Source organism: Paramormyrops kingsleyae, unplaced genomic scaffold, assembly GCF_048594095.1.
Source record: "Paramormyrops kingsleyae isolate MSU_618 unplaced genomic scaffold, PKINGS_0.4 ups212, whole genome shotgun sequence".
In the NCBI taxonomy this organism is placed as follows: Eukaryota; Metazoa; Chordata; class Actinopteri; order Osteoglossiformes; family Mormyridae; genus Paramormyrops; species Paramormyrops kingsleyae.
The window spans coordinates 21,879-37,757 of record NW_027326150.1 but is presented as its reverse complement, the minus strand read 5'-3'; the positions used below and the strand labels follow the sequence as shown (position 1 = coordinate 37,757).

General features: G+C 41.8%; 2 protein-coding genes across 5 annotated transcripts in view; both read right to left on the bottom strand.

Moving 5' to 3' along the window:
- Positions 1 to 2,653: 2,653 nt before the first annotated feature.
- LOC140587401 (uncharacterized) lies at positions 2,654 to 3,776 on the bottom strand (the record flags this gene model as incomplete). Its single annotated transcript, XM_072708659.1, has 1 exon — positions 2,654 to 3,776. A coding segment is annotated over one exon (996 nt), but the record flags the coding sequence as incomplete, so codon positions are not given.
- Positions 3,777 to 6,071: 2,295 nt separating this feature from the next.
- The window catches only part of LOC140587400 (gap junction gamma-1 protein-like), a 31,589-nt gene continuing 21,781 nt past the window's right edge, over positions 6,072 to 15,879 (bottom strand). For 2 of the 4 annotated variants that reach the window (XM_072708655.1, XM_072708658.1), the window contains exons 2-3: positions 7,474 to 8,603; positions 6,072 to 7,384 (exon numbers count right to left, since the gene is read on the bottom strand). In XM_072708655.1, coding sequence (XP_072564756.1) covers positions 7,371 to 7,384; positions 7,474 to 8,572 — 1,113 coding nt within the window. In that variant the 5' untranslated portion in view covers positions 8,573 to 8,603 and the 3' untranslated portion in view covers positions 6,072 to 7,370. Of the gene's footprint in view, positions 7,385 to 7,473; positions 11,121 to 14,228; positions 14,441 to 15,879 lie in introns of those variants that run through there. The other 2 variants (XM_072708657.1, XM_072708656.1) reach the window with 2 other exon arrangements.

Here is a 15,879-nt window from a genome sequence, read left to right as displayed (position 1 = left end):
GTTTATGTAGCGGTCGTCAGATGGTTGCGAAAGAATCACTTCACATTTGGTTCATTTCAGCAACGATGCTTTACTGTAAATATCTGTTAACACATAAAACGGTGATTGCACTCCCTCTTCCAGCAACTCGATTCCCAAGCAGCTTCTCCATACATTTTTAAAAGACAAAAGAAAATTATAAACCGGAATATATTATAAAGACTAAAAGACTAGATGAACAAAACAATGAAATAAAGTTATATTTAAGACAACATTGTTTAACATAATTCACCGATTAGACAATTTTTAACATCAATAAAAGAAAAGAGAAGAGGACTCAACCTGTTAACACATAAAACGGTGATTGCACTCCCTCTTCCAGCTTAGGCCGCGACAGCCAAACAAAAAAAAGAAAATCAACTTTCCAAACAAGTATTCTTACAACAAAACATATGAATCAAGAGTTAAAAGTAACAGAAATTATACACTTATAAAATAAAGTAAAAACACAGTTGTCCAATTACAAATTAATTTAAAAACCAAGAGAACAAAAAAAACATGTCTTACCAACTCGATTCCCAAGCAGCTTCTGCCCGGGAATTAGCGAGATGGCTTAAGGTGCGCAGCCCAGAAAAATGCCCCACCCGCAACAATATACAAAAAGGAACCTTTGTCAATAAAACAAATGCCCTCTGATAACTAATACTACTTATAATAAAATAAACATAATTTATATACACAAAACTAAATTGTTCACTAAAATAATAATAATAATAATAATAATAAATGAGAAAGTTTTATAGAAGTTCAATTATATATATTAACTAACTCAGCTACACTATCCTATCAATATGGGCCAACATTTCTAAAGAATGCTTTCAGCACCTTGTTGAATCAATGCCACGTAGAATTAAGGCAGTTCTGAAGGCGAAAGGGGGTCAAACACCGTATTAGTATGGTGTTCCTAATAATCCTTTAGGTGAGTGTATATAAGTCATTTGCAACTGCTATTTTGCATTTATCACCTGTGTCAATGTATTCCATTAAGAATGCAGTGGCTTTGCATATTTCGTCAATGTTGTCTTCCTCATCACTTTCTGGTTCTGGCCAAATTATCCTTTGAAGGATCAGCTGATAGAAGATCATCTAACATTACCACATATTTGTAAAACAGGTCTTGTTAATTTTTGGTACCACATTGTAATTCTAAGCATTTAGTTATAAAAATGGTTACTATTAATATCATTAACAAACGTAAAACAATCATTGTGCGCGAGTGAACAACTCCTCTGGTTCTAGTATAGCTGTTGCACATCTGGGGAACAGTATTGTTACCAAATCAGGCTGTTTCTTTAACATCCTTAGGACCCCAGTGTCTTTCAACCCAATTCTTATCTGTGCCACCTACCTTTCACGACGGCAACACCTAGTACAAAAAAGATGGCACGAGATATGGATATTATTTAGCTGCACATTCCAAGCAACTGAACGAGCGCACATACTTGTCAATAACATGCACCATGATGGAGAATTTTTTCAGCCAACCACCATCTGTTGGCCACAGTCATCATGGGCAGGTCCCAATGATAGCCAAGTTGTTAACAATTGCTGAGCAAGACGAAGCTAAGTCTTTGTTGTTTTCAAGCTATGAAAGCAAAGTAAACATATAAAAAAACTGATCATGCCTAAAAGACATTAAACAAGGTTGCATTACATTGATTTAAATACATATGCATTTATAGACAAGCTATCTAAGCAAATGCTGATATAACTGTACAAACTGTGTTGAATTCTGTTGACTGAGTATGAAATATCTATAAATTTATTCTACGTTTGCACTTACAAGAGCAACAATGTACATAACATCAAGGTCAGGACAGTCTTTCAACTCCTGGACTGAGGTGTCATCATTGGATCCACAAAGCAGTAGGAAGAGAGACTGACTGAGACCAGTCAGCATTGGCCCCCATTGATGAAAGAATGGCCAATAACTCTCCCCACCACCCTGAAAAGGTCACCATCTAGCAATGTTCTGGATGTAGTGGTCTGCTTCGCCGATGAAAAATATGGTTTTTCCACCACGTGTCTAAGGAGGTATAAAACAAAAACTATGAGTGTTCAACACCACGGCAACATATTGGATTAATATAACATTCCTTAACAGTCTTCAGTCTGAGCAAGAATGTGACTTACCAAGGTCCAGGTGTAGTCCAGTGTGGATCTTATCCAACAGCAAAGAAAAGAAGTGACGTTTAACCCCATCCCCGATCTGCTGTGAAATAAAAACCGATATGCATGTTTGTCAAAAATATTACAATTTATTTTTATTTGAAATGTGTTCTTCCAAAGGAGCATGTCCCTTGATATGATTTTGCACAGTACCGAATGGCCTTGGCCTAGAAGCATCTTCCACAAAAGACACTAAAAACACTAAGCACAGTTGACACAAATATGCAATTTTATACATTTTATACATACCCTTCAAGCGCACTTCAAATGGACAAGTCCAATCAACATTGGTCTGCTTATAGAAGAGCATCGCTGTCTCAGTGCTGTGCATATCTAAAGTTATCAGCAAATTAGGCTTGTCTTCTGCATTCTGCAACATTAAGTCCCAGTACATTTTTGTAGCAGACTGTAAATCAGGCTCCAGTCTCCACTGTTAAAAAATATTACTATGTAATAGTAGCTGTAGTTATATAAAAATATTAACTAATATAAAATATATAAATAATATAAAAAAATAAACTGCTCATCGAACAGAACTTTCAAACAAAAGTTCCATTGACCAGCTGGCTCTGTCAGAAGGTGTGGAAGAAGCAGTGGGGTGAGATGCTTGATGGATGGAGGGTGAGGATGAAGCAGTAGCCTGAGACTCTGGATGGCTGGAGGGTGAGGATGAAGCAGTAGTGAGATTCTGGATGGGTGGAGGGTGAGGATGAAGCAGTAGCCTGAGATTCTGGATGGGTGGAGGGTGAGGATGAAGCAGTGGCCTGAGATTCTGGATGGGTGGAGGGTGAGTATGAAGCAGTGGCCTGAGATGCTGGATAGGTGGAGGGTGAGGATGAAGCAGTGGCCTGAGAAGCTGGATAGGTGGAGACTGAGGATGAAGCAGTAGCCTGAGATTCTAGATGGGGGGAGGGTGAGGATGAAGCAGTGGCCTGAGATGCTGGATGGGTGGAGGGTGAGGATGAAGCAGTGGCCTGAGATGCTGGATGGGTGGAGGGTGAGTATGAAGCAGTGGCCTGAGATGCTGGATAGGTGGAGGGTGAGGATGAAGCAGTGGCCTGAGAAGCTGGATAGGTGGAGACTGAGGATGAAGCAGTAGCCTGAGATTCTAGATGGGTGGAGGGTGAGGATGAAGCAGTGGCCTGAGATGCTGGATGGGTGGAGGGTGAGGATGAAGCAGTGGCCTGAGAATCTGGATAGGTGGAGACTGAGGATGAAGCGGTAGCCTGAGATTCTAGATGGGTGGAGGGTGAGGATGAAGCAGTGGCCTGAGAAGCTGGATAGGTGGAGACTGAGGATGAAGCAGTAGCCTGAGATGCTGGATGGGTGGAGGGTGAGGATGAAGCAGTGGCCTGAGATGCTGGATGGGTGGAGGGTGAGGATGAAGCAGTGGCCTGAGAAGCTGGATAGGTGGAGACTGAGGATGAAGCAGTAGCCTGAGATGCTGGATGGGTGGAGGGTGAGGATGAAGCAGTGGCCTGAGATGCTGGATGGGTGGAGGGTGAGGATGAAGCAGTGGCCTGAGATGCTGGATGAGCACTGTATGTACAAGTATGGAGATGAATCAAGCAGCCAGATCACCACTGCAGTAAAATTGTATGTATATGATAAATTGTAAGATGGTTACTTACATTTCACAGACATCAACATGGTTTTGAATGTGGTTCATCATGAAATTTTGGCCACAGTACATACTAGTCACCATGCACTGTGTTAGTGACTCATCCTCCTGTATCTGTGTGAGATTCTGTAATGAAAAAGGTCCTGCCCTTTTTAAATTTTCTGAACTAATCCAATAAATACACAACACTTCACGGATTTCTTTTAGATATACACAAAACAAATATTGCATTTAGAAGCTCCCACAGTGTCTATGACTTATATGCAAGTAATCACACCTAATAACCTAGACTGTGTATAATTATTGTAAAATATTGGGGCAGCCACCATAGATGTATAAAGTATCTAAATATGATGGTTATACCTATGCTTTAGTCACGCAAGCTTTAAGTGTGCCTTCAGCATGCCAACTTTCACATCACACAGGCTAATTCACATTCACCCAATCTGTTAACATCAAAGTAAATTGTTTACCTGTAAACTGATATCTTTCTGTAGTGGCCTCACATATATAATAGCTTGGCCAATTTTGGCTGACGTTCATAAATAATGAGGAGTGTACCCATTACTGGGCCAATCAATCACTGCTGTTGTTCGAGACCGTGAGGAACCTCTTATCCGAAGGACTTGGTAGCCCCCACAGTCATGCAAAGCAGGGTAATGAGACAGTAACATATTGGTAAATTCTGCGGCAGTACACACAGACCTGATTGAGTGAGAAAATAAAACCTATTTACAGTCAATAATCATTTCTTGACATCAGTGCAAATTTAGGTACTATAACTTTTTTTTACAGGTGTGTATGCAGTTTTGGTTGTATGTGCTGTACTGTTACCAGAAAACATTAGTCTTCTTTTTCCCAGGCCTCCCTTCTCTAATTCATATTTTTCTGCTGTCCCTGGAACAACTTCTTACCATTGGTTAGCCAGACAGAAGCATCTGTGCGTGAATATTTTTTTGGTGGTGTTTGGCATCATGCATGGTGCAGTTTGAGGCCGATTATATGGCCTAAAAAGCCTTAATACCTCCGCTGCAAACAAAAACAATAAGTTAATCCTTTAAATTATGTATGATCGTAATGCAATAGTAAATGAGATATGGTTATATACAAGTTCTCATATCTTTTTTCATAACACATTAAATCACCCAAGTGACACACCATTTGACATTTAGCTGATCCCTTTTTCAAATTAGAACAATTAGGGATAGTAATTAAAGGGATAGTAACCCTGGAGCAGCTTCATGATAAATACCTTGCTCAGGGGCAGAACTGTGAATTAACCTTCTAGGGTTCCACATGGAAGGTCTGATCCCCAGCCACAATACCAGCACGGTCATCAATATAATCTACATGATTGTAGGCTTTAGTGTGACCATATTTCAGCCAATGAACCTTACAATGGTTGGAAAGTTAGAAGCTGGGATAAATTGATTAGTTGGCGCTGGCAGTATGCTTCAAATGAGGCTACCATTTTCTCAACTTTGTTTTATTTCAAAATTTGTATGGGTTGCATATTTTGTTGGGCTAATGTCTCTGTCAGATAATGTCGATGGGTAGCATTTTTTTTTTACATGCTAAAACAAGCTTACCCTGCGTTCCACTTGCTCCATGACAACCCGGTCTGCCAGCACCTGACACAGTCATCGGCCGATCTGGAGTTTGGCTTGGACCCCTCTCTTCAAGTGCCGCGGTGGCCTCTCAGAGAAGTTGGACAACAGACTTCTCCATTGCATTTGCCTCTTTTGCGCAAATTCCAGTGAGCATGGCAATTATACAAGGAAGTGACGTCGTTAATGAAGGTCCACCTCGATGAGTTGGGAATTGCAAATTCAGTTTTTCCCCCCACAACACGCAATGCAATTACCGGGGACACCATTGCATTTGAATAGAGGCAAAAAACCCATGGCAATACGAAATGCAATTCAGTGCCCTGTTATTCTACTTATTATTCAAAATATCTTGAAATGAATTAAGGGTTGCATAAGCACTTTACACATTGAATTGCAGATTGCAAAATGTACTTTCAAATTAAATGCTCAGATTAAATATGGAAATGACAAATGCATGCTTTGATTGAATATTGAATTGCAAAATTAATTTCCATTTGAATTTTTGTGCTTATAATCTTCCATAAATTAAAGATGAAGAGCGATGATACTGATGTTGGCAGAAAAATATCCAGCTTTACATGAACATTCATAAATGGAAGAATGAATAAATGAATGAATACTGCAGAACGCACTTGGGGAAAAAAAACAAAACTTTATTTTCCATAAGAAACATTAACAAATATCACTGGTACAAAATGCATACAAAACTTTCCCATTCGGCCATGAAATGTCCAAAATACTGGTTTGAAAGGCATGGCATGAAATGTCAAACGCAAGGAATGCCTATGATGTCCTGCAGGGGGGCTCTTTCTGGGTCTTAAAGATGAGAGTTCTGACAAGCTGCTGCCCTCTTCAAATAACCACCACTGTTCAGTGCCAAAAACTGTCAGTGAAATCAGAACGTAAACAGGGACATATAGAGTACAGCAATGTACATATCAGGACAGGCAGACATTACAATACTCTGTCCGTAACTCAGTAGTTAGTGTTCAGGAACTTGCATAGAAGCCCTTTCATCCCTACAAGTGGCTGGACCAGATCAGCCAGCAGTGAACATGAACAAAATTGGCTCCTTGAGTCTCTAACGAAAGGGTCAGTTTATGAAAAAGATTCTAATTTCTGATCCACAGTCCCACAAACCTTCTAGCATAAAGAGAAACGAGAAAAAAAAAAGAAGAGTCAAAGAAGTCGCAGTCACCCACAAGGGGGCAGTGCTGAGCAACATTCAAGCTTCTTCCAGGGACACAGTGGTCACACCCAGGGGCGGATTAACGCACAGGCTAGATATGGCTTAAGCCTAGGGGCCCCACGTGTGCCAGCCTGCACGGGGGCCCCCATTGGCGTGGAGGGGGGCGGGGTTGGGGGCCCCACAGACTACTGTAGCCTAGGGGCCTCTGTACACCTTAATCCGCCCCTGGTCACACCACTTCCCATTTGGGAGTGACTGCTGTCCAATTCTTGCAAAAGTGACCAGATTGAGCACCCTTGTTTCTGCTCAAAGCCCCAAGTTCCCTTCTGTGAAGACCTCATCTCACAGCTACACCAGGTGCATTCCCATGGAAACCATTACTCTAACAGAAAAGAGGCAAGTCTGTCCTTCTGGTCCCACCATAGAAGATACCAAAAGAAATGCTTCACAGTATGAGTGATAGGTGCTGAGGTTCACCCTTTTATTCTTAGAAAATGAGCCACATTGTGGAGCAGAATACAGCCTGTGCACACTGTGCAAGTAGAAGACCACTAGGGGGCAGGCTCTCAATAGGCATTGAGATGTTGACCATTAAGCCCATGAGCCTCTTGTTCCCTGCAGGGCAGGGCAGGTCACCACAGACATACTGACAGACAAACACTTCCAGTAGCTCATCCCAGGACAGCTTCCCCAGTGAGGCAGGTGACAGAACAGACTCTGGTTGGGCCAGGGGACAGGATGTCTATGCTCTGATACCTGGTGGAAGAAGCAAGGCGATCTGTGACAAACCAGCCACAGGCATTCTCATCACCGTCAACACCTGGCACAGCTACTCGCAGACCCACCTTTGTCACAGGGCCCCCGCCTCTTCTCCTGCGCAAAGTTGAGGCGGTTCTGCTCAGCAGCAGTGCCGTTGGACTCAGGGCTGCTGCTGCGAGATGGGCTTGCCTCTTGGTGCTGGTAGGCCAGGTCCAGGTGCTGCTGAGCTAGCTTCAGGTGGCGGCGCAGGCGCTCCAGCTCATGGGATGGCGCCTCGTAGCTCAGAGACTCGTGACCTGAGTCCTGCAGAATGTGTGGTTTCCGAATACAGCCCTTCTTCAGGGCCATCAGGTACTCTGGTGGTGCAGAGGCAGCCCGAAAGCATGGTGTGGACCGGTGGGCAGCCACTATGGGGCGCTTGTGCTGTAAGCAGTCACAGACACTGCTCACGAGCAGGTGCAGGATCTCCAGCACGGTTAGCAGCAGGCAGAGCAGGCTGACGCCATACATGACCAGCAGAAAGATGGTCTTTTCTGTGGGCCTGGAGATGAAGCAGTCCACGGTGTGGGGGCAAGGCCCACGGCTGCACATGTAAGAGGCAGGCACCTCAAAGCCGTACAGTACATACTGGCCCACCAGGAAGCCTACCTCAAAGGTGACGCGGGACAGCAGCTGCAGCACATAGACCTTCATAAGCCCGTCCCGCTTGATCCTCCGCCGCCCATCATGCCGCTTCTCAGGCACCCTGCCCTTCTTCACCTTCTTCTCAGGCTCCTTCTCTACAGTAATCATGGGGTCCTCCTCACCATCGTCCTCGGTGGCATCCCGGTGGATCAGTGCTGCCCTGCGCCGATGCCGTGGTCTGTAGTCGACATCATCCATGCGGGCGATCTTGTGCATGGCGAATCCCAGGTACATGATGCTGGGGGCGGTGATGAGGATCACCTGGAAGGTCCAGAAACGCACGTGCGACAGAGGCGCAAAGGCATCGTAGCAGACATTCTCGCAGCCTGGCTGCGCAGTGTTGCAGCTGAACTTGCTCTGCTCATCGTGGTAGATGGACTCGCCCCCTACCACAGTCAGCACAATGCGGAAGATGATCAGCACTGTCAGCCAGATCTTGCCCACGAAGGTAGAATGCTTGGAGATCTCATCCAGCAGGCGTGTCAGGAAGGTCCAGCTCATGGTGCAGGAGTGCGGGGTGGGCTACTCAGCACTGGAAAGAAGTCACCAAAGCTCAATAATGGCAGCATTAATGGGAAAAAATAATTTTATTATTAATGACACTGTTCTGTCTGGAACGGCCACCTTCCTCTCACTGAACTACCAGCAACCAAATAAAGATGAGTGTCTGGGGATAAGGGGATGGAGCAATAGGGAACAGATTTTGTGCTGGTGTTAGAGCTGGTGGGCTGTTCGAAAAAGGTCAAATGTAAACACTGAGAACTCTAGCAATATTTAAAACAGTGGAAACCGCTTATAGTGATCATGGTTATAGTGATCAACCACACCTATGGATCAAAAGGCTTGGAACAGAATCATTCCTGAATAAAGTTCAAATAATTCACTTGTAGTAATAAAGTAGTCCACTTACAGTGTTCATTTTGGGTCTTTTTAAAAATGGATTACATATGGGGGGGGGGGGGGGGAAACTGCGGTAATTCTTTTTACTTGCCTACTTTGACTTGCGGTAACCCATCTGGTTCTGGCTAGCTACCTGAACTAATGCTGCATGCACAAAAAACATGATGGGAAAAAGTCATTTTCTCTCGCTTACGAATATAAACTAAAATAAAATGTTTATGATTAACTGCCAAAAATGAGCTGAGATGCAGTAGCAAAACATTAAGCTACATTTAATGTACAGTACTGTATTACAGCATATTTGAATTATAGACTTCAGTAATTTGTGCACTTTGTACATAAAACATTAAAATCCTCGAAGTATCATAATAAAATGAGTTGAAGCATATTTAGTTGTAATGCTATTAATTTCTGCAGTACTGTACTTTGAAAGGTGCTTGAAACAGTTGTACTGTATTTTGAGTCAATAAAATTCAGTAAATAGTGAAGTTGTCCGTTTTATTAGCATGCATGTAAAATACACAAATGTCAACTGGATGATAATCAGCTTGAGACGTAAAGAAAAAGAAAAAAACAGTTATAATGATAATCCGCTTATAGTGATCAGGTTTCACCCAGACTGAATTGATCAACTATGAACGGTTTCCACAGTAATTTTGTTCGCAAGTAATATAACCTTTTTCATAAGATGTTTTCATTTCAAGCGATTTGGCCTTTGATTTCAGTTGTTCTAAATATTCGATAAATAACCCTAAATGGTTCATCTCTGTGTTTCCTGCAATTATTTTAAAATCATAAAGGTATAGTCTTTCACTGGGAAAAATATCCCAGCTTTAATAGCATATTTATAGTACAAGCATTGTAGGTGAAATAGGAGTGCAAAAAAAAAATAAAAAATCATCTTTCATTAATTATAATTGAGATAAAATATTAAATTAATTGTGATATTGATTAGAGGTCATATTGCCCAGCCCTACTTGAGGGGCCAAAAAAAAAAAAAAAGGCTTGCTTACTCTATATGTTAACACACATATCACATGTAGACATAACCTACTTTTGTCTGCCAATAAGGTAACTAACCTCTTAAACTATGGTGCAAAGTGCCCGCATAGAACATGCAAATTTATTGTAATTTTGACTCAGGACACATGGGAGGAGCTGCCCCCCATTGCCACCACCCCCACAAAACTCCACCCGTGACCTCGAGCCCACTAAGCTCACAGCAGAGAAAACATCCTGAGAGCACAGGCAGGAGGAGGTGAAGAAAGAGCAAGCAAACCTTTCGTAATTACCGTCACGTGGAGGGCAGCACCAGACCAACACAGACCCAAAAGCACTGACCAGCCAAGTGCACCCTCCTCATCCTCCTGCCTTAAAGAGCAACACTGTGGTTTGAGTCTGGATAAGTCATTATGGAACATGCCACATGGGATGCCTGAGGACCCATCAGACTTTAAAAATGCAACATATTCAGTTTATGGGGGAAAAACCGATAACCAACATGGACTATTCCCCTTAAAGTCTGGGTCATCAACAGATAAATATCTTAAATATCTTGCAATTGTCTAACGCTTACACACGAGTTCAGAGAACCAAACTAGGGCTGTGCAATATGATTATAGATGTTTTTATTTTGTCACCCGGTATACACTCACCTAAAGGATTATTAGGAACACCTGTTCAATTTCTCATTAATGCAATTATCTAATCAACCAATCAAATGGCAGTTGCTTCAATGCATTTAGGGGTGTGGTCCTGGTCAAGACAATCTCCTGAACTCCAAACTCAATGTCAGAATGGGAAAGAAAGGTGATTTAAGCAATTTTGAGCGTGGCATGGTTGTTGGTGCCAGACGGGCCGGTCTGAGTATTTCACAATCTGCTCAGTTACTGGAATTTTCACACACAACCATTTCTAGGGTTTACAAAGAATGGTGTGCAAAGGGAAAAACATCCAGTATGCGGCAGTCCTGTGGGCGAAAATACCTTGTTGATGCTAGAGGTCAGAGGAGAATGGGCCGACTGATTGAAGCTGATAGAAGAGCAACTTTGACTGAAATAACCACTCGTTACAACCGAGGTATGCAGCAAAGCATTTGTGAAGCCACAACACGCACAACCTTGAGGCGTATAGGCTACAACAGCAGAAGACCCCACCGGGTACCACTCATCTCCACTACAAATAGGAAAAAGAGGCTACAATTTGCACGAGCTCACCAAAATTGGACAGTTGAAGACTGGAAAAATGTTGCCTGGTCTGATGAGTCTCGATTTCTGTTGAGACATTCAAATGGTAGAGTCAGAATTTGGCGTAAACAGAATGAGAACATGGATCCATCATGCCTTGTTACCACTGTGCAGGCTGGTGGTGGTGGTGTAATGGTGTGGGGATGTTTTCTTTAGGCCCCTTAGTGCCAATTGGGTATCGTTTAAATGCCATGGCCTACCTGAGCATTGTTTCTGACTATGTCCATCCCTTTATGACCACCATGTACCCATCCTCTGATGGCTACTTCCAGCAGGATAATGCACCATGTCACAAAGCTCGAATCATTTCAAATTGGTTTCTTGAACATGACAATGAGTTCCCTGTACTAAAATGGCCCCCACAGTCACCAGATCTCAACCCAATAGAGCATCTTTGGGATGTGGTGGAACGGGAGCTTCGTGCCCTGGATGTGCATCCCACAAATCTCCATCAACTGCAAGATGCTATCCTATCAATATGGGCCAACATTTCTAAAGAATGCTTTCAGCACCTTGTTGAATCAATGCCACGTAGAATTAAGGCAGTTCTGAAGGCGAAAGGGGGTCAAACACCATATTAGTATGGTGTTCCTAATAATCCTTTAGGTGAGTGTATATTGTTTCATATTATGCTCTTTCGTTTATTTCATGGTAGTGCTGGGCGATAACACGATCTTGATTTTTTATCGATAAAAAAAGAGGACAATGATACACAGACTATAAAACTAGAGCAAACTTGTTTGATCAGTTTTAGAGAATGCGCTGAGACAGACAACTTGATGGCCCATCGTCTATCGAGCAGCACGTTAGGTTTACTGAACACCAGCATAACAGCGAAGACGTTGTAATTTTGCCCATCCTCCCTTGAAGAAGCAACGTTGTAAACATTAACAATGTGGGTGTGTTTTAGAAAAAAGATGTTGGGCGACATGGTTGCACCAGTGAGTGAAGTGAAGAAGAATGTGTTAAATGCACAGGAGGAGATAATACCGAAAAAATGGCACAAGTCAATGAAAGTATGGAATTGGTTCGGTTATCTTCGAACGGACAAAACACAGGTAAACCCAGTTTGCAAAAGATGCCGTCAACAGGTTCCAACAAAGTCTGGTAATACAACAAATCTGTTTCACCACCTTCAGAAATACCACCCAATCGAGTATAGTGATTGCCAAAAAGTACCCTCGGGTGATGTGGCTTGCAAGTCCTCCAGTACTGAAGCTATTCCTAAACAACAGTCAATGACTCCATATAGTAAAAAATCAAAAGGGCATCGGGACACTGCGAGCGCAGTTACTTACATACTTACTTCTTGGCGAAAGATATGATGCCAGAAAAATAAGGCTTTAGGAAACTTTTTAAAAGTAGTCAACCCGAGGTTTCAAATGCCTGGCCGAAAATATTTTTCTCTATATTTTTCTAGATTTCTGGAAGCGCAATGTCGGGTGAAGTTAGAAGCTGCGCTAAAAGACGCAAGACACTTAGCCAGTACAGCAGACTTGTGATCAAGTCATGCATCGGAGCCGTACATAAGTCTTACTGTTCATTTCATAGACACAGAATGGAATTTACAGAGCAAATGTTTGCAAACTGTATTTCCCAGAGGAACATACAGCAGAAACTATCGCTATAGCGCTCGAAGACGCTCTGTCATCCTGGGGACTGCCAGGTCTGTATTACTACAGACAATGGACCAAACATTGTCAAGGCAGTGTTGTTAAAAAACTGGACTCGACTTCAGTGTTTAGGGCATCGACTGCACTTAGCAATTGGTAAGTTAAAATTATTAGTTTTGTTAATAACATAATTAAACACACAGTGGTACATCAGTTCTCGAACTCATTAGAACTCGAATCTTAAAAGTCAAACCAACCAATTTGAAAAAAAATTACCTAAAGCTCAATCTGAATCTCAGAAGTCAAACCGTGAACGCCGACCTAAGATAACTTGTATGCGCGGGGAAATGACTCACGCTGCACGTCTCTCAGCAGAAACAAAGGGTAAAGCTTCAGTCTCAGCCTTGCATTAGCTGTGATAGCACCGTGCATGTTTACACTAGCTGAATACATATATTTAGACAGTAAAAGTACATTTAGACAATGATAGACAGTAACAGTAATTATTATAATAAAATACATTTAAAAATAAAGATATCTTATTCATTATTTTAATATTAATAAACCATTAATACGTTTATTTATAATAATATTGTTGTGCCAAGCGGGGAAGGAACGGAGACAAAGGCGCAGACGTCAGGGTATCGGGGAATACGGGGTTTAATTACAAGCAAGGCAAGCAAAACGCAGATAGACAATACAATGACGGGACTGGGGAAACAAACTGAAATATGGACGAAATACAGAGGACTATAGACAACAACCAGAAACAGCTGATCACATGGGGATTCCACACGGGGTTAACGAGGGGATGTGGCACATGGAAGGAGCGGACGATCGGGGAAGGACGCATTGTTTGGATACATTTATTTTCTTACTTTACAAATTACTGTTTTGATAAATGTGCTTAGATGTGTTTAGTACAGTATATGCTTTTCTTGTTTTGTCCGGTTCATTTTGTGTTTAGATGCTAGAAAAAAACATATGTAGGTGTAATTTTTTGGGGCCGGGAACCAATTAATTGGTTTTCCATTATTTATTTTGGGGAAAATTCGATCAGAACTAGAACTTTTTAGGATTCGATCCGGAGTTCTGAATAGATTCGAGTTCGAGTTTTGAGGTACCACTGTACTTTTTTCTCCCCTCCAGCCAGGGCTGTGGAGTCGGTAGATAAATGCTCCGACTCCGACTCCTCAGTTTCTAAATCTTCCGACTCCGACTCCCCGACTCCGACTCCTCTGTATGTATATACTATGCTAATGTATTTTCTACATCCATTGAAGGAAAGGAAGGCAACATACATGTCATTTCACCACAGAACTACTGGCTAGGAAGCCAACACTCTACTATAATGCCAGATTATAGACAAACAATGAAAACAAGGATTTTGCCACTGACCGATGTGCGTGTACAATCGCGGCAATTGATTGGTGGCCGCAGATTACGGGTGTCCACATGGACGGGCAGATCCAGCTTGCCGAAAATCTCGACCACCGCCCCCATCCAAAGTAATGTGATGCCTCTGTCTGCTGCAGTGGCTGTCTCCTCTGTTAGCCAGCCGGAAGTTTAGTGCATTGTGTCATTCACCGGCCAGCTGAACAGCAGAACGAGCCTCTGCTGGAGACAGGTAGGGAGATCTGTGTTCTCGGCTCCTTCGGCTCCCTTCACTAGCGCATAGCGAAGGGGAGCCGACGGAGCTGAGAACACACCAGATGATTTTTCAGCCGTTTGACGCGTGATGACTCGTTGAACGGCCCGAAAAATCGGCAGTGCATCTGTAAATGTATGGGGGGCTTTAGGCTAGGTTCACAGTTCCCTGTAACAGTGGAACACGACACAATGGAAAGCAGTGCCGCACCTTACCTGTGCATTACATCCCATATAGTGACGCATACAGTCAATGAAAAGCATGCTTCATGGTTACTTGACATGTTCGTTTTGTGGTAACATTATGCACTGCATGCATTGGGCTTTATTCTTACAGCAGAGAAGTAGTTCATTATGACTGTTTGTGAATTGGGACATTTCAACTTACTTTTTTAATTCCCGTTTAAATTTAGTAGGAGTCGGAGTCGGTTAACTTTTTGCCGACTCCGACTCCAGGTACCCAAAATTGTCTCCGACTCCTCGACTCCGACTCCACAGCCCTGGTTTTACATTTGTATATTATATTGTATATTAATATACTTGCATTGTTAAACTACACACAGTTTACTTTCTTTAATATGAGGTACTACATGTCCTAACATTCTGATTACTTGAAAAATTCAAAACTTGTTACATTTTAAGTTGAGTATTTAGATATTTAAAAAAATGCCAAATAAACTATAAGTGTTTTGTTTGGTTTAGACACTTTTCTACCTCAGAACTTTAAAAAAAAGTTTAAGAGACCAAGAATAGAGGCAGATACTTGTTGCAGTCAGTTCTGTCCTGCTTTATTTTATGTTTGCCCTTTAACATCTATGTAATATATACTGTTTTGCACATTGTTACATTATTATATGGTTTTGTTCATTTGAGCTATGGTATGTGTTTCTTTGGATACATAAAATTATAAAAGGTTATTGATTTAAGGGAATTTTGTATGTAAATGGTAAAATTGTTGGAAAATAAATCTCTTTACTAATATTGTTTATTTTAATGTATTCATTCTATTTGTCAGGATAGGATTGTTATTATTATTTTGATTATTACATGGAACAGAATTGTGAAACTATAATATTGAAAATTATCGATATCGGTCAATACAGGAAAAATTATAGTGATCATTTTTTTTGCCATATCGCCCAGCTCTATTTCATGGTGTCGCAAAATGTTTACAGCAACATTTTCTTCCATCATTTGTCATCTGTTTTGCCAGGTTAGACACCACCACATGGGATGTGGCACTTGTGTGGAAGTTTTTAATGGACTATATTAGTTGTAACCCACAGAAGACATGATCCACAAATATTTAACTATGTGCAAATATGTATTTTTTGTGTTATGTCATCATATCCACTAAAGTAGACAGTTTTACCATGGTTTGCACATTTGTGGATCACATACT